The sequence below is a fragment of the Dufourea novaeangliae genome, unplaced genomic scaffold (genome assembly GCF_001272555.1).
Source record: "Dufourea novaeangliae isolate 0120121106 unplaced genomic scaffold, ASM127255v1 scaffold493, whole genome shotgun sequence".
Taxonomy (NCBI): Eukaryota; Metazoa; Arthropoda; class Insecta; order Hymenoptera; family Halictidae; genus Dufourea; species Dufourea novaeangliae.
Window position 1 is genome coordinate 476099 of NW_015374430.1, and position 27946 is coordinate 504044.

At 46.4% G+C, this 27946-nt stretch overlaps 1 protein-coding gene across 2 annotated transcripts in view; it reads left to right on the forward strand.

Annotated features, from left to right (window-relative positions):
* Positions 1–11348, forward strand: part of LOC107193113 (mushroom body large-type Kenyon cell-specific protein 1) — a 32139-nt gene extending 20791 nt beyond the window's left edge. The window contains exons 4-9 of one of the 2 annotated variants that reach the window (XM_015582505.1): positions 385–624; positions 913–992; positions 4456–4882; positions 7218–7458; positions 8321–9203; positions 9699–11348. In XM_015582505.1, coding sequence (XP_015437991.1) covers positions 385–624; positions 913–992; positions 4456–4882; positions 7218–7458; positions 8321–9203; positions 9699–11055 — 3228 coding nt within the window. In that variant the 3' untranslated portion in view covers positions 11056–11348. The remainder of the gene's footprint in view (positions 1–384; positions 625–912; positions 993–4455; positions 4883–7217; positions 7459–8320; positions 9204–9698) is intronic. The other variant, XM_015582506.1, reaches the window with a different exon arrangement.
* The last annotated feature ends 16598 nt before the right edge of the window (positions 11349–27946 follow it).

The following is a 27946-nucleotide window of genomic DNA, read 5'->3' on the forward strand; positions in this document are numbered from 1 at the left end:
AAACGCTCAATTTTTTATTATCCCGCGAGAAGTATCTCTTCGCCGCCATATCCGGGTATGGCGCGGCTTTGATCACTTTGATGCGTGTCGTCCTTATAAAAGTTTCACGAAGGCCCCCCTTCCCCTTCCCCTGCCTTTAAGCTCGCCTGGTGGTCGTACATCGGCGGGCGCCTTGTGAAAAAACGAATTCGATCCGGGATTCGATCCGTCGTCCATCGCCTCGTGTCCACCGACGAACGATGCGCCGTGTTTCCCTTTTTCATGATCGTTTCTTCCCTCCCACGCCGGCGGTAATCAGTTCCTTTCCGTGTGTATTCCGTCGACCAATGACGACGACGAGAGCCGGACGAGCATAACCATTCGTACGATGTCCGCGTCCTGCAGAGTCCGCAGAGCGACAGCAGCAGCAGCTCGCGATCGGCCGAGTCACCGATGTCGGTCCAGGTGGACCCGATGGCGGCGTCCGTGGTCGCCGCGGCCCTTAGCGGCACCTACCCCACCCTGCTGCCCCAATGGTGTCTACCACCACGGGAGGCGCCTCTTGTCGGGGTGCAAGCTCATCAGGACAGCGCAACGCCGGTCGATCAGCCGCTCGACCTGTCGGCCAAACCCAAAAATTCTCAGGTACGTGTCTGCCTTCTGGCGTGGGTAGACGGAGTAGAACAACGTTCTTTCTTTTTCTTCTTCTCCTGTTTCTGTCTTCCTCTTTTACATCGAGAAAAATCATAGTAGAATCACATTGTAGAGTCGTCTTCACACACATGTGTCCGCCCTTACGCCGATCGAGAAACAGGAATATATATATATATACATATATATGCATGTATCCTTCCCCCTGTCCCCCGGCGGAAGCAAAACGATCGGTCGCATCGTGTCGATTGTATCGTTTTTTTCTCTTGTTTTCTGTCGCAGGACAACAACATATCCCTTTTGGAGCAACAGAAAATACCTCTAAGGATGCCAGCTGGTATCGACCCCAAGAGTATCTTTAAGTAAGTAGCATCGTTTTTTTTCTAAATCGATAACCGATCCGGGACACACGCCTAGCCTAGAGTTAGCTACCGACTCACGATGCACCGACGAAGAACTACGCCTCTATCCTAGATAGTACACGACGTCTAATGACGCCTTCAACACGGCTTAAAGACGCCTTGGACCTAAAATAGCCGTGAAATAGACGTCTTCGAGGCGTCACGTGTTATCTGGGTTATGCATTCTTGAATTTGACACAAGGTAAACCGTGTTTCATGTTATTCGCGACTCTTTCCAGCCACGTTCGTCGTGGCTCGTGTTATACCGAAAAACAAACCCGTCGTCCCGTTCCGTTGAAATTTTCGTCCGATCGATGCTTGGCAACAAGAAACGTCGCGCCGTCGATTATTACCGGGGCCGGTGTGTTATCGCGGCGACGACTCGTTTTACACCTCGAGGGCGCGAAACGAAGCCACCTCTGATATAGGTATTTGCATTCCGCGCGAGCAATGGGACAGTGTTTGATCGCATTCCGTCGGCCAGCGTGTTCCATGGATTACGGGGGGAACAGATACGTTCGAGTTAAGCGACAATTTAGTGGACAACGCGCTCGTCGAGCGCCGAGGGTGATTATATTTACTCCACGGCGACGTGGCCGTTATCGCTGTAACGATTCCGAACCTCTGGTGCATTCCCGTTGGATACCCTGTCCATTATGTAAAACTTGTATCGGCGAATACGAGAGACGTCGCGGCGGCGTGCTCGCCACGAAACCGGGCAATTAAAAACTTTTCCCCCGTTGCCTGTCTGGAAATTCCGGGAAATTTTTTCCGCCAATCTGTTCGCATCGTTTTCGTGCCGACACTCGTTGCGAATTTCCGCGACAGTCTGTCAGCAGCATCTTGTTTTTGTCAGCTTGTCGAAGAGCTACCTTGCGTAGGATCGTGCTCCTTCGAACATTTATCCACTAACGTTTGCCGAACGAAATCGCGCGCAGTACGAATCGGAAACGGGGTCCCATATCGGATTCGGGGATCGAGTCCGTTCCGACCGGTAACTCGAAAATTGCAAAGTGAAACCTGCCGTTGAATCGAAGATGAACGGAAGAGAAATCGGAAGGTCCTGACTTCTCGAAATTCACAACCGATTTCCACGCTGTATCCTGGATAACCTTTTCCCCGTTGCGTCGCATCCGAATCATGTGCACGCACCTTATTCTTTTTTAATGAAATTCAGCGACTTCCAAATCGAACTGGGGAACACGCCGTGCGATAACGGTCCCTGTGCCGGAGACGATTCGCGAAAAATAAACACGACCGTCGAAGGAGTCTAGAGGGAGGGCGGAAAAAGAGAAAGAGAGGGACGGGGGAATATAATAGGAGTAAAACGGAGAGTCAAAGTCTCGAAGCGTGTCCGTACGTTGCCCTCGTGTTTTCGCTGTTTTCCCCCGCGGAACATTTTGCGCGTCGAATTTTTATCGTCGTCTATTATTAGTCCACCGTAATCTGCACCTCCTGACACATCGAAAGCGCAAAGTACCTCGCGCGTGTGTCGTACGTACGCGACCAAGCCGCGTATATAGGATCGTAGAGGGGCCGGAGGAAAAGGCGAACGGAGAAAAGAAGATGGGACACACGGAGTGCCTCGGGTTCGCGACCGCGCATGCGTTCAGCTGTAATTAACGATAAGATAGCCCGCCGTCGAAACACGCGCCAGTAAAGTCGAAATTAGAAGCTCGTACGATCGGCCGAATAACGAATGGTTTTCATCGGTGAAACTTTCGATAATGAATTTTCACGCAGACCACGAAACCGCGATAATCTGCGACCAGATAATAATTTGTGGGACCATTTCTGAATCATTTCGTGGTGCCTTTTTTTTCGAACATTTTTTAGTTATTTATTTATTTATTTGCGGGTTAATTACCATTAGAATACGAGAGAAGAAATGTAAACATGTTTATATAAAATATAATTCGGACGAATGTATTAGGTCTAAGACGCCTTTAAACCGTCTTGAAAAATATTATTTTGCATAAAAATCCGGAGTCTAATGATCAGTAATAGCCATTATTTGATTCATGTTCGAAAGAGAGACAGGGAATAAAAGCTGTACCTATGATTGCTGACTGATAGGGGGTGTCGACAACCACCCTGTGGAACAGCTACGATTAAAAAATTGTCTCCGCTGCGCTACGGAGAATAGGTCGATGAACCCGATAGGGGGGGGGCAGCAGTTCCTGCGAAACCACCGATCGAGAGGGGGGTAGTTCTTTGTCAGGCGAATTCTTTCGGTTAATCTTATCGTCGAATAGCGAGACGAATTACAAACGGACCCGATAACGGTCGTGCGCTCGGTGTACGTATCTTTCGGTTCTCCGATCGATTCCCATTTATGCCGAACGATTCGAATTTTTAAATTCCAAGGGGACAAGCTGTACGAATAAATTAATAAACACGTTCGTATCCTACCCAATCTAACGATTCGTCTTTTCCCAACTGGTCGCGATTCGAATTCTGGAAGAACTTTAATTACGTAATACTCTCGCCCGTGGTCGATCCCCAATTTCGTATCGCGGAATTCGTTTTAACGCAGCTCGCCTGGCTGTGATCAAAGAGTTAACGAGACACACCGTCGTGCCGTGGATCGATTCGGTTCTCGTGCACAACACGTGCCCGTACGGGACGGCCACGTGGCTAGTGGATACGGAAACCGTGGTGCAAGTTTCCCGAACCAACCATTTCTGCACGTGAGTCCCCTCAGCAGTAAAAGTGTACCACGGATAACCGAACTTCGTCGTTACGTTGACGGGTTTAATACGAACGGGTATCGATATTCCCTGGCGGTCGACCAAATTTACCGGTGACTTGCTCCACTTGAACTTCCGGTAGTCACTTTGAATATATCCGTCGATATTATTTGGTGTACGTGTAGAAGGTTGCTGAATTTGGATCGTCGTCTATGTTGAACCATTACCGTTAACTTGTCAGTTTGTATAATTGACAATATGTTTGGACCTCGGAGTGTATTAAGTCCACTTTTTTCAAAAAATTACATTTTACATATTCCCCGGATGAAATTTTCCACTCTTTCTGATAGTGAAAATTATTCCGTTCTAAGTTCTTTAGTTTTTAATATAATAGTGCACAAATTACAGTATCTGAAGCCTAACAGTGTAAAATCCATCACATGGGGGATTTAATATATCGAGACTTGAGTACATTCAGTAGTTCGAAAGTAGCGAGTACTCCTCGTTTAAATATTACCGAACGGTCCCAAAGCTACAAGATCTTTCTACCTTCGATTTCCTCCCCTCTAAAATTTGAAAATTTTGACTTAATACAGTCTGACACTGGGATTAGATCTGGGTTACGTATCGAACTGTTAATAACAGAGTATCTCTACCGATCATTCATGGTTCCCCGTGTATATCGCGTTGGTTTTTTGAGAGCCTTAACAGACAAAGCACGTGGAATGTTTTAGTTCGTGTTATCGGGCGAAACCGCGTATGACCGGGCCAGTGGCGGCTGTGACGGCGGCGGCGACAGGCGTCGGTGGTGTCCCCGTGGTGGGTGCCGGGGGCGGCCGGAGGACCTACACCGAGGAGGAGCTGCAAGCCGCCCTTAGGGACATCCAGAGCGGCAAGCTCGGCACACGAAGGGCGGCCGTGATCTACGGGATACCGCGCAGCACCCTGCGGAACAAGGTCTACAAGCTCGCGATGGAACGCGAAAGGGACGCGTCCCTGACAAGCACCCACTCACACCCTCACGAGCCCGGCGCCCAAGCCACCACCACCACCACCACCATCACCACCACCACCACCACTACTACTACTACAACAACAACAACACCACCAAATACGACCCAAAACGCCTCCGCGACCACTCCGCCCCCGCAAGTGGATGAGGTAGGTTTTGGGGACAGAACAAGAGAAAACGAGAGAGAGAGAATGAGTGTGGAAGTATGAGAGATAGAGAGAGAGAGAGAGAGAGAGAGTGAGGTTGCGAGAAAACGGGAGGATAGAGATGATGATGAGAACTAGCGTGACGATATTGATATAGGTAGCTACCGTTGTCTAGTAATCGTGCTACCGGATAGGCACCGGTACTTCCGTCTCTTGCTGTGTACGCGATTGGTAGATTCGATCGACAACGTGCGTACGGTTCATTTCAGTTTCGATACGCGTGTTCCGTCGTCGTTGATCGGAAAATTATCGGAACGGTTACGAGAAAAGATCACGCTGACGATAGAGGAGAACCACCATTGGTACAGGATCGATTTTGATTGATACAAAAGTCACATACAACGAATAAAGAGAGACGAAAACAGCTCAGAGAATAGAGGAGGGTCGATGAAACGGGTGTGCAGACTCCTCTCGATTATCGTCCCAAACTCCGGTCTGGATTAGGACAATAATCTTATAGGAAGAAATGCTTCGGACCCTCGTAAATTTGTTTTTTGCCCGAAACCCGAGCCTCGACAACAATAACGGAGGGGTAACAATCTGCTTGACAGTTTCTACACCCCCCCCCAGTGGTGGGGATAACGCCTGGACAATAATCGTGTAGGACAAGCCAGACAATAATCGAAAGGACTCTGTAATTAAAACTAATAGAGACGATTCGCGAAAACATTTGTTTCCAAGTGTGTTTTTGGTTAGGAAGAACGAATGGAGCTTCCCCAAAACATACCTCTGCCACGGTGATCGTCGAGATTCGCGTGGACCGATCGTTCGAAACCGTCGAAAGAGGCGAAAATTTTCCGTTTACTTTCGTGGTCGCTCGACAACCGATTGTTCAGTTTTCACGCGAGAGAAACGAACGGGGAAATAGAAAAGTAATGTGAAGTAAGTGGAAAACCGAGCTGTTTTGTTGGTCAAGGGACGAAGTGTCGGTTCACGCGCGATTCTTCACCGGTCGCCGTGATGCTAAAAAGTAGTGTCGAATGTCTTTTTTGCATGGGCTGTTTAACTTTTTTTATCTCACTATTTGTAGTTTAACACACGGCCACACGGTCTTGGCGAGGTTGCAAGACTCGAGGTAAGTTCTCGGGACGATCGTTTCGAGCCGAGAGGAGGGGGCGAGAAGTCCTCCCCTTGGACCGTGGTCCTCTGGATCCCGCGACGCGACGTGGATCCTCGATTATTCGTCGCCACGAATACGCTTTTTCAAACCTCGACACTGTGTATCCTCGATGTGTTTTGTATAACAGACGGTCCGTGCTTCAGCACTAGTTGTCGATATATTTTTTTTTTGTTTTTCGGTAGCAAGGGGAACGATAGGATTTCGCGATGAATTATTTTTACATACCTACAACAACGAAGCAGTCGCGTGAACGCGAGTTTTACGTTAATCGAGGCATGCTTGGCGGGTGACGTGGCTTCTCAAAAACGTAACACGTTGGAAACCTATCGAGGATTAATTTCTGAAATAAGAGCCCCGATGCATACACAGTTTTAGAATTGATTGGAAAATTGGCTGGCACGATTTTGAGAGAATTAATCCTCTGGGCGATTACTTCGATCGTTAATTTTCTGTTTAATGGTGTTTCTGCCTGGTGTCGTTAGGAGTGAAGCGCAGGTAGCTTAGTTTTGGTAGATCATTTGGTTTGAATGCATGTCACTTTGAATAATGTTTTTGCGAGGTAAGTGTTGGTGTGTAGCGTCCGGTTGTTTTTACTCGTACGGGGAGCAAAGCAATTTTTATCCAGCTGGTTCTCAATTTTCGATCTTGCCTTTCTCTTTCCATATATTTTTTTTTTTTTTAACGCGAAAGCTAGCAACCATAGAAAAGACGAAATAATCGTCGGGCACAACTTCGGGCGAACTGTCATCGATCTGTATTTTTTGTTTCGTTTCTTTACGTTCGTTTTCTGCGTAACGCTTATTTTGCAAACAGTTCTTTTTCCGACGTAATCCTGCATGACGCTTGTGGTCATTCCGCATCCGACGATCAAGCAGTTACTTACATATGGACAACCGACACCGTTACAACACAGACACACGCATACAAACACGGTAGAACGCCTCTCGACGAAATCCCGCTAGCACAAGAGAGACAATTTCGTCAAAACCAAGAGAGAGAGAGAGAGCGAGAATTGTTGAATTTTTGTAGAACGAAGATCGATCGCAGGACGACTTTCCTCGAGAGGATTATCGTTGCCAATATGAATCCGTATCTAATGTTCCGTTTCCCGCGTGTCAGGGGTGTGCCGAATACGCTAGAAAGAAATATTCTTAACAGGTGGACGACAAGGAACTGTCCGGAGCCGAAGAGGAGAAAGAAGTCGAGAAAGCTCTGCTGAAGCCGTTGTTGTCCCTGGAAGATCTTGTCAGATTCTCCGCCCTCGAGGGCGGCGGCCGTGATTCCCTGCGAACGTTGCTTCAACGGGGACAAGAGACGGGAACTGAGTGGCCGGGACTCGAACACGCGAATATCGGTCCGTACATACAGAAGATGCTTGCAGCGGCGGCGCCGTTCAAAGGTGAGCGATTCCCTGATATTTGCGACGATCGACTACTAACCCCTTGCCCAACCATTTGTTTCACTGCACTCTCAACAATTACTTGATCGTTCATAATTTCTCATATACAAAAAGAATTCTATTCTTATGGCAAGTGCAACATTTACTCTAATTTAGAATCCCTAAATTTTAAACGTTAATACCAGGGAACCAGTATTTTAATTTGATTCAAGGAAAACGAATTATACGAATGTTATATTAAATGCAGTTTGAAATCGTCATCACGTGTGTGGCTCGATGTTATAAAGCAAGGGGTGAACCCTCGGAAGGCGAATAGGACTCCTAGTGGAATTTCTATTGTAAATTTTCTATACATTTACATATAATTAGAAATAATAAGGCAACAAATACAGATGGTTCGAAATGACCCTGCATTCATTGTAGGAGGGTTAATATATATACGATTGAAGATATTGTCATCCATTGGAGCTACGGGTGGGGGTGGATTTGGGTTACTTTCGATAGACGCAACAGAGACCGTTTCATTCGCTGACTGGGCAACTAGTCTAGGCGAAGGGCCGAGACGAAAGTGGAAAAGTGTATTACCAGCTGCCTAGGTCTTCGAAAATCGATAGAAGCCAGGCCCCGGTCGACGGGTCGGTGACATTTTCTCCACCTTCTGAAACGGAACTTCGTTTAAGTAGCTTAAACAGTTCTCGAGGGGCTAATCCGGGATTAAGACAAATGCTTGTAGGCGCGAAGAACTGGACGAAATCACGTGTCTATCTAGCCGCGTGAAAACTCTGTAACCTACGGTTCCCGACACGATCCTCGAAAGAAAAATCCTTACAGACGAGGACAATACGTTTTCTCGGTCACGCAGGTTTGGAGACGCAAGAATATCGCATTCCAGAGGTGATGAGGAGGCTGATGAGCGAGGACAAGAGGCTAAACAAGAGCGTAAACGGGGACCAGTCGCAGCCGCATCATCAGCAATTTCATCATCAACAATCCCATTCGCAGCACCAGCAGGCAAGCTCGCAGACGCAACAACGGGGCCCGATGACGAACGACGACTTCAATCCGAACATCGAGGAGGAGGCGAGCGACAGCGCTCAGGGGAGAGCGATTCTAAAGATTCCGTCCTACAAGCCCGCCAGCACACCGGGTTGTTCCAGCAAGAACGGCGAACCGACATCCGCCGCGTTCGCCCAAGGTTTCGCGACCGCGGCGTCCAGTCCGGGACTGCTGGAACGGGCCAGTCCGGCGTTCTCCGGGACCAGCAGCCCGACCAACTCGCTCGTAGGGAAAACGGTGGCGGTGAACTTTCGGGACGTGATCGCGAAAAGTATCAGCGTCAAGTTCCAAGAGGGCCAGCCGGTGGTGGCCACGGCCGGTATGGCCGGATGTCAGCCGAGCGGCGGTGTGGTGCAATCGCAACAGACGATGATGACGGAACCGAGCCCGTTCAAGAGAGGTCGATACACACCGCCCCAGCCGGCCGCGCAACAGGCGCAAACGCAGGCGTCGAAGTCGCAACAACAGGCCCAGGAGGCGAACAAACCGAAACCGGCGACCGGCGGCAAAGGGACGCGACCTAAACGCGGCAAATACCGGAACTACGATCGGGACAGCCTCGTGGAGGCTGTACGGGCGGTGCAACGGGGCGAGATGAGCGTGCATCGAGCGGGCAGCTATTACGGAGTTCCGCACTCCACCCTCGAGTACAAAGTCAAGGAACGACACCTCATGAGGCCGAGGAAGAGGTACGTTACTAAATTTGGTGTCATTCACCATCAGATGCCACGCCTTTAAAACCATGTACATCCTATTTAGTCATATTTTTCTGACGTTCAATTGTAACCGAAATAATTTAGGTGTTCGCGTTAAAATTAACACCCTGTATATTCGATTATTGTCACGATTGGAAATATTTGTCCAATCTACTACTCTCTTGGTCTTAATACTAACAATAATAAAAACCACGCACTATTAGACTATAAATAAAACAATATTTCACCGTAATATGAAAGGAAATAATTAAAAGTTAAAAGATAGAATGCTAAACGCTAAGCGTCCGATTTCATTGCGTACGATCACGCATCGACTGACCGCGATCGAATACACTTACGGCCGTCTACGACACGAAAAACGCTCGACGCAACAAATATACATTTCTCCAAAAATACAAATACATGCGTGACCGAACATTACAGCCTAAAATATCTTTTCGAACACTCTCGACGTTGATTCCGTTTCAGGGACCAGAAGCAGACGGACGACAAAACGAAAGAAACAGCGGCCGCGGCCGCGGCAGCTGCGGCTGCGAACATGCGACCCGGAACCGCCGAGAAGAAGCCGCAACTGAAGCCGCAGAAACCGTTCACACCGCCGGCCGGTATCACGGGACCGAACGGACTGAAGATGCCGCCGTTCATGGAAGGTATGCCGCATTTACCGTTCGCCCCGTTCAACTTTTGGAATCCGACGCCGTTCATGCCGTCGCCGTTCATCGCCGGCGCCCCGAACGTCCCGACGATCCTGCCGGAACAGTATTTCGCGACCAGTCGGATGCGCGGGCTGCAGGAACAACAGAGAAGCGCGGCGGCGATGGTGCAACAGCAGCAACAACACAACAATCCGCAAAGGGATCGCGATGGGATCGGTGTGTCGTCGTCGTCGTCAGCGACGACCACAGAATCGCCTGGCACGTCAAACAACTCTCGTGGCACACCGATGCCAGCGAAGGGATCGAGGGATGTGTCCGATAGCCTGTACGACGGTTCAGCGGCGAACGGGAGTTTTCTGGACAGTCTGATCAGGTCTAGCCTCGAAACAGGAATACCAAGGGACCAGAGAGCGGCGATGACCGAGGCGAGGGGTCAGTCGCAGCAGCAATCGTCCTCGCAGCAACAGCTCCCGGACGCGATGAGAGGCGGGAAAGCGTTGATCGATCATCTCTGTCGTAATTCGAGGCGGACACCGGTGCCGCGACTCGCGCAGGACAGCAGCGAGGACGAAAGTTACAGGGGACCATCGTCCACCGGTGGAAGATCGTTACCGGATAGACCGGAACGCGTGCCCACCGTCGATCTCAGCCCGTCACCCTCGGAACGTGGTCGTAACGACGACGGTAGCGATCGTCTTACATCACCGCCGACACCTGTCTCGAGAGCTGGTAGCAGGGACGAGGACGGTGGACGTGACACGAGGATCGATCGGAGCAGCAGGGAGCGCGAGGTTCATAACGGCGGCGGGCAAGAGGATCGCGAGAAAAAGACTTTGACCGTTCAGCAGTCGCAAACGCAGCAGCCACCGCTGAATCACTACCCGGACTTACTCTACGCCGTATCAACTGACAAAAAAAGTGCCTGTGATAGTAAGCTTATAGTAGATCATTCGAGCCAGAAGACTCAGCAGCAGCAGCAGCAGCAACAGCCGACTACGCAACAGCAGCCGCAACAGAAAGAGTTCGCCGCTGTTAGCGGGCTTGTTGTGCAACTGCAGCGGGGCTACAACACCGGGAGCAACAGAACCGGCGAGCAGACCAACAGTCAGCAGTCGGCGACGGAGCAACGCGGCCCCGTGATCAGTATGGAAGACTCCGTTGACCAGTAGAGAGAGAAAAGTCGGTATCGTTGATCAGTAAAAGTAATAGAGAGTAAACGGAAAGAATTTATACGGCGAGAAATGGTCCGTATACGGTAAGCCCATTCCCGCCCAATGCTAGACGGCATTTTTCACACGCGCAGCACCGCGGCGTCGACCTCGTACACGCCACGGGACCCCGAGAACCACGGAGATGTTTGCCCTCTCGCCGCCCTCTCCTCTTATCTTCGTTCCGATATCGTAACCGCTATGGTCAGCCCCTCCCGAATTTCGGCTTCTATTCTTCCTCTTATTTACGCCCCACCCCCATTTCGTCGCCGGGACGAACAAAGAGCCGGAAATCGAGGCCACACACGACACTTGGCCGGTTTCGCTATGAAAGCGAACCGCGACCGTTTCGAAGGAGGCGAGGGGCGTGGAACGGCAAGCACCTTCGACCGTTGTAAGCGTGCGGGGCGAGTAAACGATACAAGGAACGCGAAAAAACGTGGCACGAAACGGTGTAACAGCCCCGGATATCCTGAACCCTGCCCCCCTGATACATCTCGAATATGGCCCCCGTTGAACGTCGCCGTGGCGACGTTCGGAACAGTGTATAACAGGCAAAGAATACTAAAGAGCACGAAGGAACGAGTAAACGAATAGAACGAGGGAAAACAAAAAATGAAAAGAAGTAAACGCGTACAGACGCCTATATACCCAAAACACCCTTTTGGGTATATACCCAAAAAACACCGATCAACCACCCCATGAACCCACTGCGATTCCACCAGTTGTACCGTATCGGGCGCACGGTTCCTATCACCGTTCCCAGTTGACGGTCGAACCGTGCCCGTACGGGTAATCCTTTTCGACACTATGGCTATATTTCGATTCGATGAAAAACGGCAAGAAACGCATACATACAAGCCAAGATGCGATCTTAATTGTACCGAACGTTCACTCGTAACACGCGTATACGAAACATACACACGCAACCGTGTACCCGGGGTGACACACTTTCCAACACGTTATATATACACACACACAGGCGCGGATTAAGCTTTCATGTGGCCCAGGGATATTAAACCTTCGAGGGGCCCCTTGGTTGTAAAGCAGGGGGAGGGGTACAAAATTTTTGTAATGCACCATACAATTAAAATACAGAAATCTTGAAAAACTGAAATTTTTTGTATGTAAAATTAAATATCATTTAATCCTAACAAACACTTCGTTATAACGAACAGTGCTTTGTTATATTTTAACAACTTCGATCCGATTTATTTCTACATATAGTATACAATTTTTAATTACTTCAGAAGGGTAGTAAACAAAATATCATTCAATTATTTTTTACATAAACAGAAGGCTCAGATCGGGGCCCCCCTTGAAAATGGGGCCCAGGGCTATAGCCCCCCCTCCCTTAATTCGACGCTGCACACACACAAAAATATACGTATAATCGTATACAGACGCCTGTGATCCACCCTCGGATGCACTGAAGAGCCAATGTGCACACGCACAAAGGCGATATCCAGGCGAACAGAAAACAAAAAACACACAGACACACTCAAACGGGGAAAAAACACGTGATATCGAGCAACGCGTGACCATGTCCGCGCGTGCACGCGTTTCCGTAAGGAGAAACCAAGAGAAAAAAAAAAAAAAGCGAACCGAGAACACGCGTTGGGTAGGAGCGCGCGATGAACAATTTCCGCGAGGGTTGCCCGGCCGACTGACGCGCGCGGAAACGTCGGTCGCCTATACATGCATATAATGTCGATTTCTTTCTGAACCGTGCGTGGACACGAGAACGACAAAAATGAAAACAAAATATACCGACGCGACAACAACAACAACAAAAAAAAACAACAACAACGTATTTTTTTCCTCTATCGATGTAAAACTACCTAAACAAAAAAAAAAAAAAGGAATGCAAACTTATTACCTACACTATTAACATTACTTAACTCGTAAGGAGCAACATAATTATATAAGGAATGATATATTATATATATATACATATATTTTTGGTCATTACGAACGTAAATGCGAAACGAGAACGAGGCCAAGACTTTTGTTGGCGCGCGTAATAGGTGACGTTTTTTCATAAGGCGACAATATTTCTCTAATCTCGGTTATTTCGAGGCTGGCGTTCGATAGAAACGCGTCCCCACGTCTCAAACGGGTCGCGCACGCGAGAGGGGTTACAAAAATGAAGGGAGTAAGGAAGGATAGAACGATGTTGCTTAGGAAAAACGAATGGAAGCTGGGAGTGGGAGGGGGGATGGGGGAGTATCTTCGTCGATGAGAAGAGAATCAAAATTGACACGATTTTTACGTCGCCCCCGTTTTACGAACGCAAAATTACGAGACAACCGATACCGAACCAATAGAGAGAAGCAAAAGCCATTGCAACGCGTTCCACTACCGTCGAGGTTTCATTTTCGATCCTTCATCGACGAAGATCTAATGGTCTCCGCGAAACTCGCTGGGAACCGAATCGACGAACGACTAGGGAGGGCAAAAGGAAGCAGACACATATATTTCTAAGGAATTTTGAGGGGGTGGGAGGGATGGGTGGGGAGGGTAAATGGATTGATAACTGTGTAGACGCGCGCTTGCTCTCGACTCTCGGTTTTTGTCTTTTACCGAAGTGCTGAATATTTTCTTACGCGCGACAATTACGCCCACGTTTTGATACGAACACAAATTTTACTACCGCGTAGAGAAAGGGAAGCAGCGAATAAAAAGAAAAAATAATAAAACATGGCGGAATTCGTAGGTACACCGTTTCTCCGCGAGGAAAACATACATACACACACACACACACACACACACATAGGACACAGGCATACACATACATTCGATGCTCGAGAGACTTCTCTATTCCCGAAATCTGACTTCTTTTCCACCGAGTCCCCCGCGGGCTAGGTAGTAAAACGATTGAAATTCTCTTTTTCTTTTTCAACTTTTCTACGTTTTACGATCGCTGTGTATTTCTCGACCGTGCACGTTTTCCTCTTGGCGACGAAAAGGACAAAAGCAAAGTACGTAGCGAAGGTAGACGAGATCCTGTCGAGTCAAAAAAAAGAAAGAAAAAAAAAACAAAATCAACCGCCTCGATCGCGTTCACAAGGGAATTTAGACGTTTCACTTCACGGAACACGCCACCACAAAAACACTTTACTCGTGATTTCCGTCAAAGGTTCGAACGAATTTCTACAGCTTTTATCGATTGTTTCGACGACGACGACGACGTTTAGCAAGTTCTAGGGTGTTCTCTAATTTGGAAGGATCGTATCGAATCGTTGAATAGAAGAAAAAGAAAAGAAATTAAAATAAAATATGGAAGAGAGTTTTCGCGATCGTTTCAATCGCCGTTTGAGCGACCATAAGAAGAACGCCAGTCCCTCCTCTTTTGACTAATTTTGCTCGCAAGGTTTATCAATGAGATGCGCGCGACTATCGAGGTATTCTTCTCGTATTTTCGATTAGAGAATTCCGTTCGACAGGAGATCCTTGACTAGATGAACACGTTGAAGGAAAAAGCAAACGGCGATTTCGTCGTTTCGCTAGATGATAGTAGCTGAGCAGGGCGGTTGGACCAAGACGAAATCGACGGAGGCGGATTCGAAGCAGGTTGACGATGATGATGATGATGATGATGGTTCGTTTAATGTCGAGACACGCGTCGAAAACGGAACGGGCGTCGGAAACGTTGGGAGACGTTCGACGTTTGGGGGTTCCGTCACGATTTTCCGTCTTTCTCGAGAGTGCCGAGGAAGGATCGTTTACGGTTGGTCGTAGAAAAGAATGAACGAAAAAAAAAAAATCGGAAGGAACAAGGACAAAGGAAACGAAAGGATAAATCCACGCACTTATCTCACGACTCTCTTTAAGTAAAGTAACGACTGAAAGACTCTAGGCTGTACATAAAGTATAAGGCATGTATGTTCGGTGTTTAAAAAAAAAAAAATACGCAAAAATTCCTTATTAACGCAAAAAAAATTATACCTTACTCGAACAAAAAAACGTAAATCGTGTAAGCAAAGGCTACTCTCTCGGTGTTTTTTGGAACTAAACTTAAAATTTACCCTAAACGTAAAGCAAAGAAACCGGTGAATTAAGGAGGAACGGAACAACTTTTTTCAAAAGGCGAACGTAGAAAGAACGAAAAAAAAAAAACACACACACACACACACGGGCGAACAGGCGTGCACACCCGTGATGCAGAGAAGCGCGTGCGGAAAGCATGAAACACAAGTTATTGAGTGTAAACGTTAAGGTCTCCTTAGGGTTAATGAAACATTTAAACAAAACGAAAAAAAATAACCTAAAATAAAATAACACAACAAGCTGAAAAAGCAGAAGAACACAAGCGAAAAGCAAGCACTAATCATGATTGTGTGTAAACGTAAATTTAAACCTTCCTTTCTACCCCTATGTCCGCTCTAAGTCACCCCTCTACCCCCACCCCCCTTCCTTTCTATACGCTCACGAAAAACCGACCACCCCCGCTTCGCGTCAAACTTATAAATCGTTCGGTGTGACCTTAACTACTCGATACCTCGAATGAAACAAACAAACATACAAAAAAAAAAAAGAATAATAATAATAATAATACCTTTTTCTAAACGTTCACCAGGCACCACACCAAAACGAAAGAAAAGGTATGATATTTCTTACACTCGTTTCAATCTCACCGCCCTCCTCCTCTCTCCTGCCTCCCAACCCCCCCAAAAAAACCACCCCCAATTCTCGTCCCCTCTAATCGAACCCCCAAATGTCCTGCCCTATCCACCCCCCTCCTCGAGGTTCCACTTCACAAACACACTTGCCCAAGACGAAAGAAATACCACCCCTCCCCTTCTCCCTGATATACACCCCCTTTTACGAAAGATTTATCGTTAGATGTGAAAAAATGAATATTTATCGTGCGGATGATTGTAAAACGTGCGTACACTATGATTGTCGTTAATTCAATTACGGTTACGAAGGTATACGTCGCGATGTTCGATTACACGTTACTCTGATATAAAAAAAAACGCGGGAATCGGTTCCCGTCACCGTCGACCCCTTTCCTCGCGACATACAAACGCATGTCCCCCGTGGTTACGTAATCCACGACGCGTCGATTCCTCCGGAAGTCACGATCTATACACCATCGGACGAGCCTCGTGTGTTCTATTCGTTTGGGAAAAGATCTGGATCCTCGGACATGACCGTTTTTTTTTTTTTTTTTTTTTTGCGGAAAAGAAACCTTTTCTCTCGACTCGTCGATTCAACGCACAATTGATGATTGTTCGCGTAATTAATCTCGTGGAACCGCGACACGAAGAAAAAACGGGGAAAAAAACAAACAGGGGAGGGAATGCAAATCCGAGTCGAACGAAAACAGTTTCGACTCCTGTTGGAAATTTCACACGAGTCTCGTCTTCGTCATGTCTTTTAAATAATATAATTAATTTTAATTTCTAATCGTCATTAGGATTGTGAAAAAACAACAACCATTGGGACGATCGGCGTTAACGGCGTGATTAAACGTGGCTGCGCCGTGTTTAAAATGATGTTTTTTTCCTTTTTGTTATTTTTAATCAAGTGACACAGTCGCGTCCACGTGTCTGCCGCATCTTCGTCGTAGAAAGAGGAATACGAATGATACACGTTCCTCGGGAGCACCGATCGGAGAACGGTTCTGTGATTCGAAAGTTTAACGGTGATCGCAGTGAACTGTCCATTGGTTATCGTAGTTTATTTCTTAGAAAAATTTTTTATGACGAAATTCATTGTTAGGGTAAGAAACGTAGGGTGCCTCGCGCGAGTGGAGGTTAGGGGCAGATAACGTTGCGTACGCGACTGTCGGAGGAGCGACGATTTTTCGGGTTTTTCTTTATTCCGGGGGAGACGACGGGACCGGGGGATGCGTGATCAGGCAGTTTTTAGAAAAATTAGAAGATATTGGCTTCGATAGAATGATGGGAAAATTTTATTTCATCCCGGGATGCTTCGAAGAAATCCGTAACTCTCGAGGCTTGGTAATGATATAAAGTATATATGGAGTATTATTATGGATTTGATACAATATGCTTATATATGGTGACTTATATAAAGTATATAAAGCCGTTCCGAGGACTTCCGGTCGTCTCCCTCTATGTCGCGGGCGATACGCCGATACGATCCGGCGAGAAACGGATTGGTCGAAAAGGGAAAGAAAAAGAAAACGGAACGGGGAGGAAAAGAAATCTTTAAGAATTAAAAAGAAGATATATTATATTAAAATATCTGTGATGTAAAAAGTAACAAAATTTTGATGTATATTTTTCACAAATTATTGTAACCAGCTAGTGTATATGTATAAGACTACGGATATAAATGAGAAGAAACAAGAAACGATGAAAAAAGTACTATTGTAATTACGGTGCGCGGAGACAAAAAGTGACGAGTAAAGAGAGAGCGAATTGAAAGCCAACAAGCGAAACAAAAGCGAAACAAAATATGGGAGAATAGCGAGATCGCGAAGATTTGCGTTTATCCACACCGGTGGTCAGACGGGACCAAGATGGCGGGTATCGCTCTGAAAAGTCGGGCCCAAAGATTCCCGTTTCTTTTTATCATTCTTTTAATCATTTCACGAATTTTCTATTCCTTTTTCTCGAGGAACAAAAGAATCTTTATAACTTTCCCACTTTCGAAATCAAGACCATACATTCAACAATTTCGGCAATCGTCGATCATTTTCGAAACTTCCGTTTCGATCCTGGCACCGTTTCAATTCATCGTTTATCATTTCTTTCTCTGTCTCACGGCATCGAGAGTACATTCGGCCGCGTCGATTTTCGATAATAATAAAAAAAACAAAAGAAACTGAAAGATTTGGTCCGATTGGCCCTGAAACGGCTCAATATATCAGCTACCTCACAAAGTATCGTCACGTTTGGCACGGTTCGAGCAAAAAGGGGACCGTTCGCGTGTCTCGTCCGCGAGAGGAAATTGGATGGCCGTCCAGCCGATTGGAACATTTCGCGTAGTATACGTATACACCTATCGTTTTCGAGTACACGGCCGAGGAAAGCTTCGTTCGGTTCGTTCCTATTGAAAACTGAAGCCGGTGTCTGAGCGCGCGTCGCGTCTCGACCGCGAACAAAAACCGTCGTTCGATCATCGGCAGGGAAAGCTCGAACGCGAAATCATTGATCGAAACAATTTCATTTGATTAACAGGTAAATTTCATTCGGTGTGTTTTCGACCGTGTTTCAATTTATCGACGGCCAACCATGGTCTTCGAACGGGCAAAACACGCGAACTCCAACAGGGGGGGGAAGGGAGGGGGTGGGGTCGTGTAGAAAATGGTCTAAACAGTTCCAAATTGTGCCTAAGTTTCGACGTTACGTTTTTACGACTCGCAACAGAACGAACGACGTATGGTAATTACGTGGCAGTAAACTGGAAGTTTAGTTCGAATGCTGGTGACACTTCGTGTGTGAACAAGAGAACAGGAACGGGGAAACCAGTCGGGCGACCCTTTAAACTAAATTTAAAGAAATAAAAAAAGAAAGAAAGAAAAAAAAGTGAATTACCTCTGTATACGTTCCAGGGCCATCTTGCGGCCGCCATCTTGCGTTCATTTTTACGTTCCATTTTTGTCGAATAAGTGCAATTAGGTACACCGACACTGTACACGAACAACACACACCTCTACGCTCGTTATACACACACACACATGCACGGATACGGAACACGAACGTACACACGTTACTAAACGTCGATGGAAAACGGAGAAAAACGAACTGTTACGCGCTAGGTTACCGTTTTTTAAATTCTATTTTCAATTCACGCATTCTCGAATGTTGGGATTTTCGTGATCAACGAAGAGCTGGCCTGTCGTTCACATAGAATTACACACACACACACACACCACCGATACATACAAAAACAGACACACAGACACATGCACACTAACAAGAAGCCGACGTCGATTCGACGATATAAAAACGACGCGTCGTTTCCGACCATTCTCGAACGTTCGCGCGTTCCTTCTCGGAACATCTCGGATCGTTGTCCTCCTAGAACAATTATTCCGAAATTAAAAAAAAAAAAAAAGAACAAAATAATCAAAAGTCTCTTTCAAAACTAGTTCTAGCACCAACACCTTTTCTGTACAGATAACAAAATTACAGTAACATCTGGTTCGTGATAGTCGAAAACGGTTTAACCCTTGCGTAGGCAACCGGGTATACATTTCTAAATTTCCTTTCGCAATTTTTTATGCTCTTGTTTAAATAGCAGTTGGAATATTATAGGCAGGGAAAACTAAGAGTTTCGGACAAGTATGAAAGTAAAATTATCTATGTTTATCTAATCTGTTAGAATAGGGGTATTCCGATTGCTAAGTAACCGTGAATATGTTGGTTGTCTACACAAGGGTTAAGAACGTCGGACCGTGAATTCGAGGGAAAGATCGGAAAAAATCTTGTCGAGGAACGTCGCGATCGATCAATCGATCGAGGGTCGAGAAACAGTCGGTGAGAGGATGGGGGATTGTAAAAGCAACAATCCACCCTAAACCAACGTGGACACCGAGACGAGGGTCGTCTTCCGTGGTCGGTTTTGAGAGAACTTGGTACCTTTCTAATTGGCTTTAACGTAAGCTTGTAATTCGTAGGGCTCTAGTCATGCAATGACTCTAAAAAGAAAAGAAAAAAAACAAACAAATGAAACAAGGGAAGCCGTCCTCTGACCGGAGGGATCGCGCTTTCGCGATGACGATCGTATACGCGCGAAGTATACGACGCGATAGAACATACCGAATTGTGTTCAAACGGGCGAGGGAAAAGTAGAAGAAGATGTAGTAGAAGAAAGATTAAAAAAAAAAAAAAAAGAAACTTATACAAGTCTACCAGTCGATTCGACGTCCGGCTCGACACCGATCTATATATATTACATACTTGTAACGCGTAAAATCGGTCGTAAATCGGACGGCCAGAGCCCGCCACTTGCGCTTGGCCGTTCGGTTCACGGGAGCGAATGGAACGATGATAGAATAGATAAGGTAGATAGATATACGACGATGAAAATCGGCATGTTTCGAGAATGGGAAACCACAAATGACGGGGGTAAGCCAGCGCACGATCGCGCACGACGCCTCCGATCCTCGGCCGATCGCCGAGTCCAGCGCGGATTCTCCTCGTATTGCGACTGACAGCGATTTCTTCTTTGGCAGTGCTCTCTTTCTATCTCTATCCCCCACTATTTCTCTTTCTCGCGACAACTGGGATAACGAACTTGTTACGGGGGAGGGGAGATCGTCCGTTTTGTTCAACGTATTTTCGAGAGCACGGTCTGTTAGCGAGCGATTATTTCTCTCGCGCAAGATTTCGAACCGCCCGCGAACACACCAGCAGACGGTCGTACAGCTACGTACACGATCGGTCGGGTGGCTGTTCGGTGGAACGATTTTCTAGAGGCTATCTCGGGATTCTTGATTGAACTTTTATAAAAATATTTTATATCGTTACGCGATTCCACCGACGTCGTCCGACTGGCTAACTATTGTAATTGGTTTACCGTTAAATTTTATCATGTTTGTCGCGCTAGATAATTCGGTCGCGAATGTGAAACGGAAAATAACGCTGCTAGTGTGTGAACGGGTGAAAAGTTCGTCGAGAAAGAAAGCGTATATATATATATATATATATATAATACGATCATTGTCCCGTCGCGGACCCGTGTTCAGGACAATAATCGAAAAGAGTCTGTATTCTTTAAAGTACAATTACTTCTTGTTCCATACGCGAATCGAAATTACTTTCATGTTCCTATTTCGAGGTTTAAGGGAGCGAACACGTAGGTGCGTCTTGTTTGCGGCAAAGAGGGGATGACGACGAATGATCGTTGTCGGTCGCGGATCTCACTTTCGCGAGGGCTCGGCGGCCCAGATCGGAGGCGTTTGGTTATCTCGAACGTTGCTGGCTTTATGCCTAGACATTTCGACTAGTAGGGATTAGGTAAAGAAAGAAAAAGATGAAAGAAAGATATGGCGCTGGTACTACGTAGTTAGCACCGGTAGTACTCGTAGTTTGGCGCTTTAGTTGTTTGTATATTCGTATTGTTTCATTTCTTTTCGTTTTTTTTTTTTTCTAATACCGTCGCTGCGCAAGCCTGGCCTCGTCGCAGGGGGTGATTTTGCGTCAATTACAGATTAAACACCATCGTACGCGGAAAGTGTCGAGGGACAGAGAGCCGAGCGATCGCGTCGTTTCGAAAGACTAACCGATCAACGAATATTCCATGTTTCCTTTTTGTGTTTCTCGTAGCTGAGGGAACAAGGAGGCACGCGTGCCCACTGATCCCCGCGACGACGACGAACCATCGATCCGATCCTCGTCGTGTAATTATCGTAATTAGAAGCACATTTCGCGTCGCGTTCCGAAACGATCGGTGAAATCGGCTCGTTAACGGGCCCCTCGAACGGTGGGCGGCTCGGTGCTTCAATCAAAATCCCGTGTCTATACACCGAAATCACTCTGGAACGCACGCACCGGAAATTCAAGGTACGACCAACTAGTTACGGACCAAGTACGCTGAAGCCGCCGGTGAAATTAATCAAAAGACACGCGCGACGTCCGAGCGACGCGCGTCAACGTATACGATAGAGAACACTCCGCCGAGAAGCTCGCCGTGTGCTCCACAGTTGTTTTTCATTTTACATATCATTTCGACGACGATCACCCATCGACGAGGCCCCGAGGCCAGCAGTTTCGTTTCGATACGGGCCGCAGCGTTTCTTCGTGTTTCGAGTAACCGGATCGCAAACGAAAGAGGTAATTAAGGGAAAAAAAAAGAAAGAAAGAAAGAAGAAATACTAAACCGAATCCTAATCGGATAATCTTGAAAAGTTCCCACCCTTAGGGCCCGAATTCCTCCGCACCAAACAGTTTAAATCCCATCTGAACAGATAAATATCGTCGTCCATCCACACGAGCAAATCAACCCCTCCGGACAACCTATGGCATTAACGCTCTTTGAACCAAAAATAACAAAAACGAAAAAAAAAAAAAAAAAAAAAAAAAAAAAAAAAAATCAATTTCCGACCACACACGCACACTCAGTGACACTCAGCTAAACGAAATATATACCAGAAGTAATAATAACAGTACACGCAGTCTGCTTTCTACAGTACAGCTACAACAATATTGCAGCCTCCCGATACCAGTCGTCTCCTTGCAGTTATATCGCGGGACACGCGTTCGCGACGGACGCTACGCGAATACCACCGTCTATGTACCTCAGAAACGAGGAACACGGTCACCGTTTGCCCCCGATACGCGAGATCGAGAATCGATTTCGTGATCGTCGGATATGATCGTTCGGTCGGTAGCGTCGAGAAACGTCCGATCGCAATCCCGCGCGTGCGCCACGGGTTGCATACTCACCCGGGGCCACGTGGAACAAAATACGGTAGACTCTAACTATATTGCCATGGTCGGGACTGTAGGGGAGTAAAATGGCAATGAAGTTCAGAGCCCCCTCCATGCTAAGTTCTATCGTCATAGCCTCAGCGCCTGCGTAAAAACTAAATCGTGCTGATGCGCCGGTACGCTCGAAGGTACGTGTGAAGGGGAAATGCCTCGCGTGGCAATATGTCCAGTGGCAATATAGCTAGAGTCCACTGTAAATACAACCGGCAACAACAACCAACACACAAGCAGTAACAATAGACATCTCTCTCTCTCTGTGTCTCTGTCTGTGGCTGGACGAACGTCAGCGACGATCGTTCGACGATCGTTCGCCCGTGCCGTCAGCCCACACGACATAGTGCAGCTACTTAACAAACAAACAAAAAATAAATAATCTCTACATTTCACATTATCCAGCAGTGATCAACGCGAAAATGCAGATGCCACGAAGAGCAATGCAAACAAAACAAAAATAACATTTAAAAAAAATAATAATAATAATAAACACACACAAAACGGATCGCCCGGTGTTTCCGCGCGTGTCGCCCGCCTCCTCGCCGTCGGCCGTCGACGGTTTCTCGCTCTCGTCCACCGTCGTAATCGTCGTCGTTGTCCCATGACTCGACGGCCAATGATCGAACGAACACTGTCGACCGATCGGGGTGGGAAAATGGTGGAATGATCGAGGATGGCTGCATACGGCGCGGCGCGAGAGAGCCGATCGCGAACCGCGGACCGGGCGAGTGTCCCCTCAAATCAAAACCCAGCAGTCAGCACATGAATATATAAACGATAAGTGCAGAGGAAACAAACTACTATATAATAAACAAAAAAAGGTATATATATATATATACATATTATATATATTATTAATTATTATTATTATTAAACAATACATAAAAGAATATTATTAATAACAAGCAAAGAAGTACTATATTACTACTATTATTAATTATTATGATTCTTATTATAAATTTAAATGAAACAATGATAACATTCCAACCGTCAATGTGCCACACGACTTTTTATATGCTCTTAACAAGAAAAAAAATGAAAAAAAAAAACAAAACAAAATGAAATGGGGAACGGCGAGGTTTTACAATATTGTGTATAACACGTTGATGACGATGATGATCGCCGGGAAGCAGCGCGGTGAGGAACGCCCGGCTCGAAATCAATTTAGAAAATACGCGGGTGGAGGACCCCTCCCGACGACACTAACGTGTTCTCGAGACAGACGATGAGAAAATACGAGAAAGGCCATACGAGGCGAGGTGCACCCTGAGTTTCCCCCAAGAATTAGTCGAGTGCTCTTTTGCGCGATAAAAAAACAATTAGTGATCATTTTCGTCGGATCGGCGAAGATGACGCGAAACTTGTATCGGTTCCCAGAACGGGAGGGCCCACCTGTCCTCTGTTCTTCTATTTTCGGACGTTCTGGATCCGTATCGCAATCCGAGAAAAACCCCGTGTGTATAGCTTTCCTTCACCCACGATCGTTCGAACGGTCCCCACCTCCGTTCGAAACGTTTCCTTCGTTTGGCTCTCTGCGTCGTCGGCGGTCGACCAAAGATCGGTCGTGATAGGGCATACTTAATTAGCTGGACCGTTTTTTTTTTTTAATTACGACGATTAATCCTCTGTGGAGCGACGAGGGGTTCGAGTTCACTCGCCCAGTGCCTCGTCGCCGATCCGATAACGACGAGACTCGTTGATTTTAGTTACTCGTATTTAATTGCTGGTTACGATCGTCATTATTATTATTATTCTTATTATTATTATTGCTATACAGATTATTTACGATCGATACCGTTGCTATCGCTAATAGTTATATTATTACTCTTTTTTTTTTCATTTATTATCGCATATCATTACTACGATTATTCGTCATTGCTCTGCCGTCACACGAGTACTATTATTACTACCGCTATTTTGGTATATTATTGTTAGTGGAGCGAATATCCGTGCGAATTTCGACGGGCATACGTTCGCGAAGAGGCGCAGACACGCGCGCACAGAAATATTAGTCGATCCAATACAGAGAAATTGTGCGCGCACCGAAATAAGGTCAATGTCCCTGTTTCATTCTATTCATTTTTATTTTTATTTACTGTAAAAAGTTAAATAATAAAGTAGTTATGCAAAAAAGTATTTAAACTAGTTTAGTATTTTTAAATTTAATCATAAAGGGACGTTTAAATTTTATATCTAACAAGATTTTTTCGTCGACATTGTTACATAAATAAATAATAAAAATCAATTTCTGCGACAGCAGAGCTCTTACACGATTAGAAATAGGTACATTGACCTTATTATTCGATCCAATGAAACAAATTTGTGCGCCCGCACGCGAACATAAAATCGTGCATTTGTTAATTAGGTTAATCAACGTATAGTACTTACCATCGTCGATGTCGTTTGTCATTTACCGGACGCGATTCGTTACCGTCGTATCCTCGAGACCCAATCCAAGTGCAATTCCGTAAGTCTTTTGTATCTCGTTGCTTTTCATCGTAGATTCTATTCTCAAGTTTTTTGTTCACAAACACCACCTCTCCCTATTTCGTCGTTACTTTCTTCCGTGAGCTCAATGCTTTCTTACCGGTCGTTCGAGTTTCTTCCTCCCAAGTAAGTACTTACTTCTCCCGTTAACAGCAAAGGAACGTTTAATCAGCGTATTTCCGCTGTTCAGATTTCTGCTGGGGAAAATCTACCGCGAGAAATCGTGGCTTCTATCGGTCAGTTTCGTCGGCGTTTTATACATTTTTTCTACGACTCCGTTAATCCCCCCCCCCCCATTCCCTAGAAGAAGCGTGTGCGCCGGTTCAAAATTTCAAGTAGGACATCAAACGGAAACGACCTTCGATCGTTCGTTCTTAATGGCACCACCTTGGTCATTCCACGATCATTCCGTCGTCATCTATGTCCTCTTTCGTTCTCGTATTTCTGGTTCTGAGGCTCTTCGGAACGGGCCCGGAACGTTCGCCGGAAGATCGAACGATCGTATCGGTTCCGTCAAGCCTCGTAAAACATCTCGTATGCCTGTTCGATCGAACATTTTGGGAAAGATTCTGGGCCCGACGTCGCGCAATCTTGTTTCCCTTTCCCTAATTTTCTCGTCGTTCCTGTACGAGGGGTTCGAACGAAGTGGACTTGTTGCCCAGCGACACGTGCGAGTTTAACGAACACGAGTAGAGAGTTCCGTTGACATTCCGTTCGTTTTTCTCGTGTCGTTTTAGGTGAAATAAAGTGTATATATATACACGGTGAGACTAACCGTTCCCACGCGCTGCTTTCGGCACGGCGGTAGGGCGCGATACCACCGTTTTAATTAACCGTAAATCTAATTTTTTGGGCATAAATCGCGCAAACACCGACGCGGTGTTTGCCGAGCGTCGGTTTAGAAAAACGACCTTGTACATACCGCGTAGACGTATGCATCACTTTCTGTAAAACTGAATCACACGAGTACACACACAGGAAACACACACATACACACACGTACAAAGGAAAAAAAAAAAACAAAAAAAGCCACTTGAATGCTGCGATTACGACACGATTACTCTAGCCCCCATCTACCCGTGAATACCGTTTTATTTACCTTCGTCGAGTCCTCGACGAAACACGTACACCCATTAGGAAATCCGTGTGAAATCGCGAAGACGATCGTTCGGGGACGGAATCCTTTATCGGATCAACCGTTCAAATAGACACTATACCGAACACTCCCGAATGCTCGTCGACATGAGGAACAAACGCCCGGTATGTCCCCTATTCCGTCTCGGAACGATCACGAGGGTAACACGTGCGTACGGCTGAACACCGACTGAAATGCAAATTAGACGATTTCGCGATTCGTCGGCCCCTGGTTACCCCCTCCATCGCCCCAGATCCCCGAAAACAAACAAATCGTTGAACACTGCGTCTAATCGCGAAAACAGAGCCAGTCTTATATTATCTTGTAAAGTAAAACAGAGGAGCGAAGTTAAAGCGTGTGAATAGAGCACCGTGGACCCTTACGCCACGGGGTGTCGTTTGAATCCCGCCCGCCCGCCGTAAGCTTATTTCTTAGGTAGTGGTCCCACTCCCGCGAAATAGAAACGCTAAGTTTCCCCATGTATCGGGTATTATACGGTGTATCTACCAACCCCATTTACCCACCATTCCTCTGTAAACATAAACGAAACACAATTACGTTTTCACCCATTCTCTCCCCCAATCTCGCCCCCTAGACCGATTTTTCTCGTGATTACTCGTCGAATGCAATGCAAGTGTATAAACACGTAAACGTTTTTAGCACGCGTTAATAAGGATTAAGCGACCTTTGTACCTTCGCGATCGGGCCGAAAGTCCAATCGTTGTTCTACATTCTCTCCCCGCTGTCCGTATCGTCCACCCCCACCTATCTCAATGTCTCATCTTGTTTCAAGCCCTGTTTCGTTAAGCGGCATATCTCTTCGTAGAATTAAGCGACCCTTGTACGGGTAGAGGTGCGACGAAGGATCCGACGTTTCTCCGTTTCGCGAAGATCTCATCGAAACGGAGGATCCCGCGGATTTCTGAACCGTGCGAATCACCCACATCCCCACCACCCGCGTAAAAAACACCACGCGAACAAGCGCTACGGTTAGGTATACGTCGAAATCTGGACCCCAAGTCGCCCTCGCCCCACCCACCTCAGGCCCGGATTAAGATTTTTTGTGGCCCAGGGCTATCAAACCTTCGAGGGCCCCCTTGGTTGAGAAGAGGGGGGCGTAAAATCTTCCAAAATTGCAATTTATCCGAAATAAAATTAAATAACAATGCTTCGTTATATTCTAACAACTTTCATCCGATTTGTTTCTACAAAATTTCATTCATTTTTTGACGTAAACGGAAGGCTTAGATCGGGGCCCTTAGATCTACCCCCTTAGTCCGGCGCTGTCCCACCCCCTACCACCCCATTTAGAACGTAACTCTTTCTCGTAATGCTCGAGCAGAAAGATCGTACGTAAAGCTGACAGAACAAAACACGCGAACGTACCACACACACACACACTTGGAGAATACAATACGCAAATACATAAAGAAACACGACTGACGAAACGGAGTATGTATACCGAATTACACCGACGACGATCGAAATACATAGAAAAATGCTGGTACACATTCACACACACACGCGTACAGGCGTACGCAATGGAAACAAAAGTGACACAAAACAGAGAGACATACACACACACACACACACACACGCATATATACGTTTCGTAACGAAGTATACAGTCTTAGCGCAGTGTTTCATATAGTTAGGTAGGAAACGTCAAGAGAATATTTTTTATATTCCACATGGATTTTACAGTTATATATTATCGTTTCGTATCGAAAGGGAGGGAGTTTATGGCGCGTCCAAAGCGTTACATAGATATTTATATATATAAAAATACAAGACCTCTCGATATACGTGTCGCCATTTATTGTTT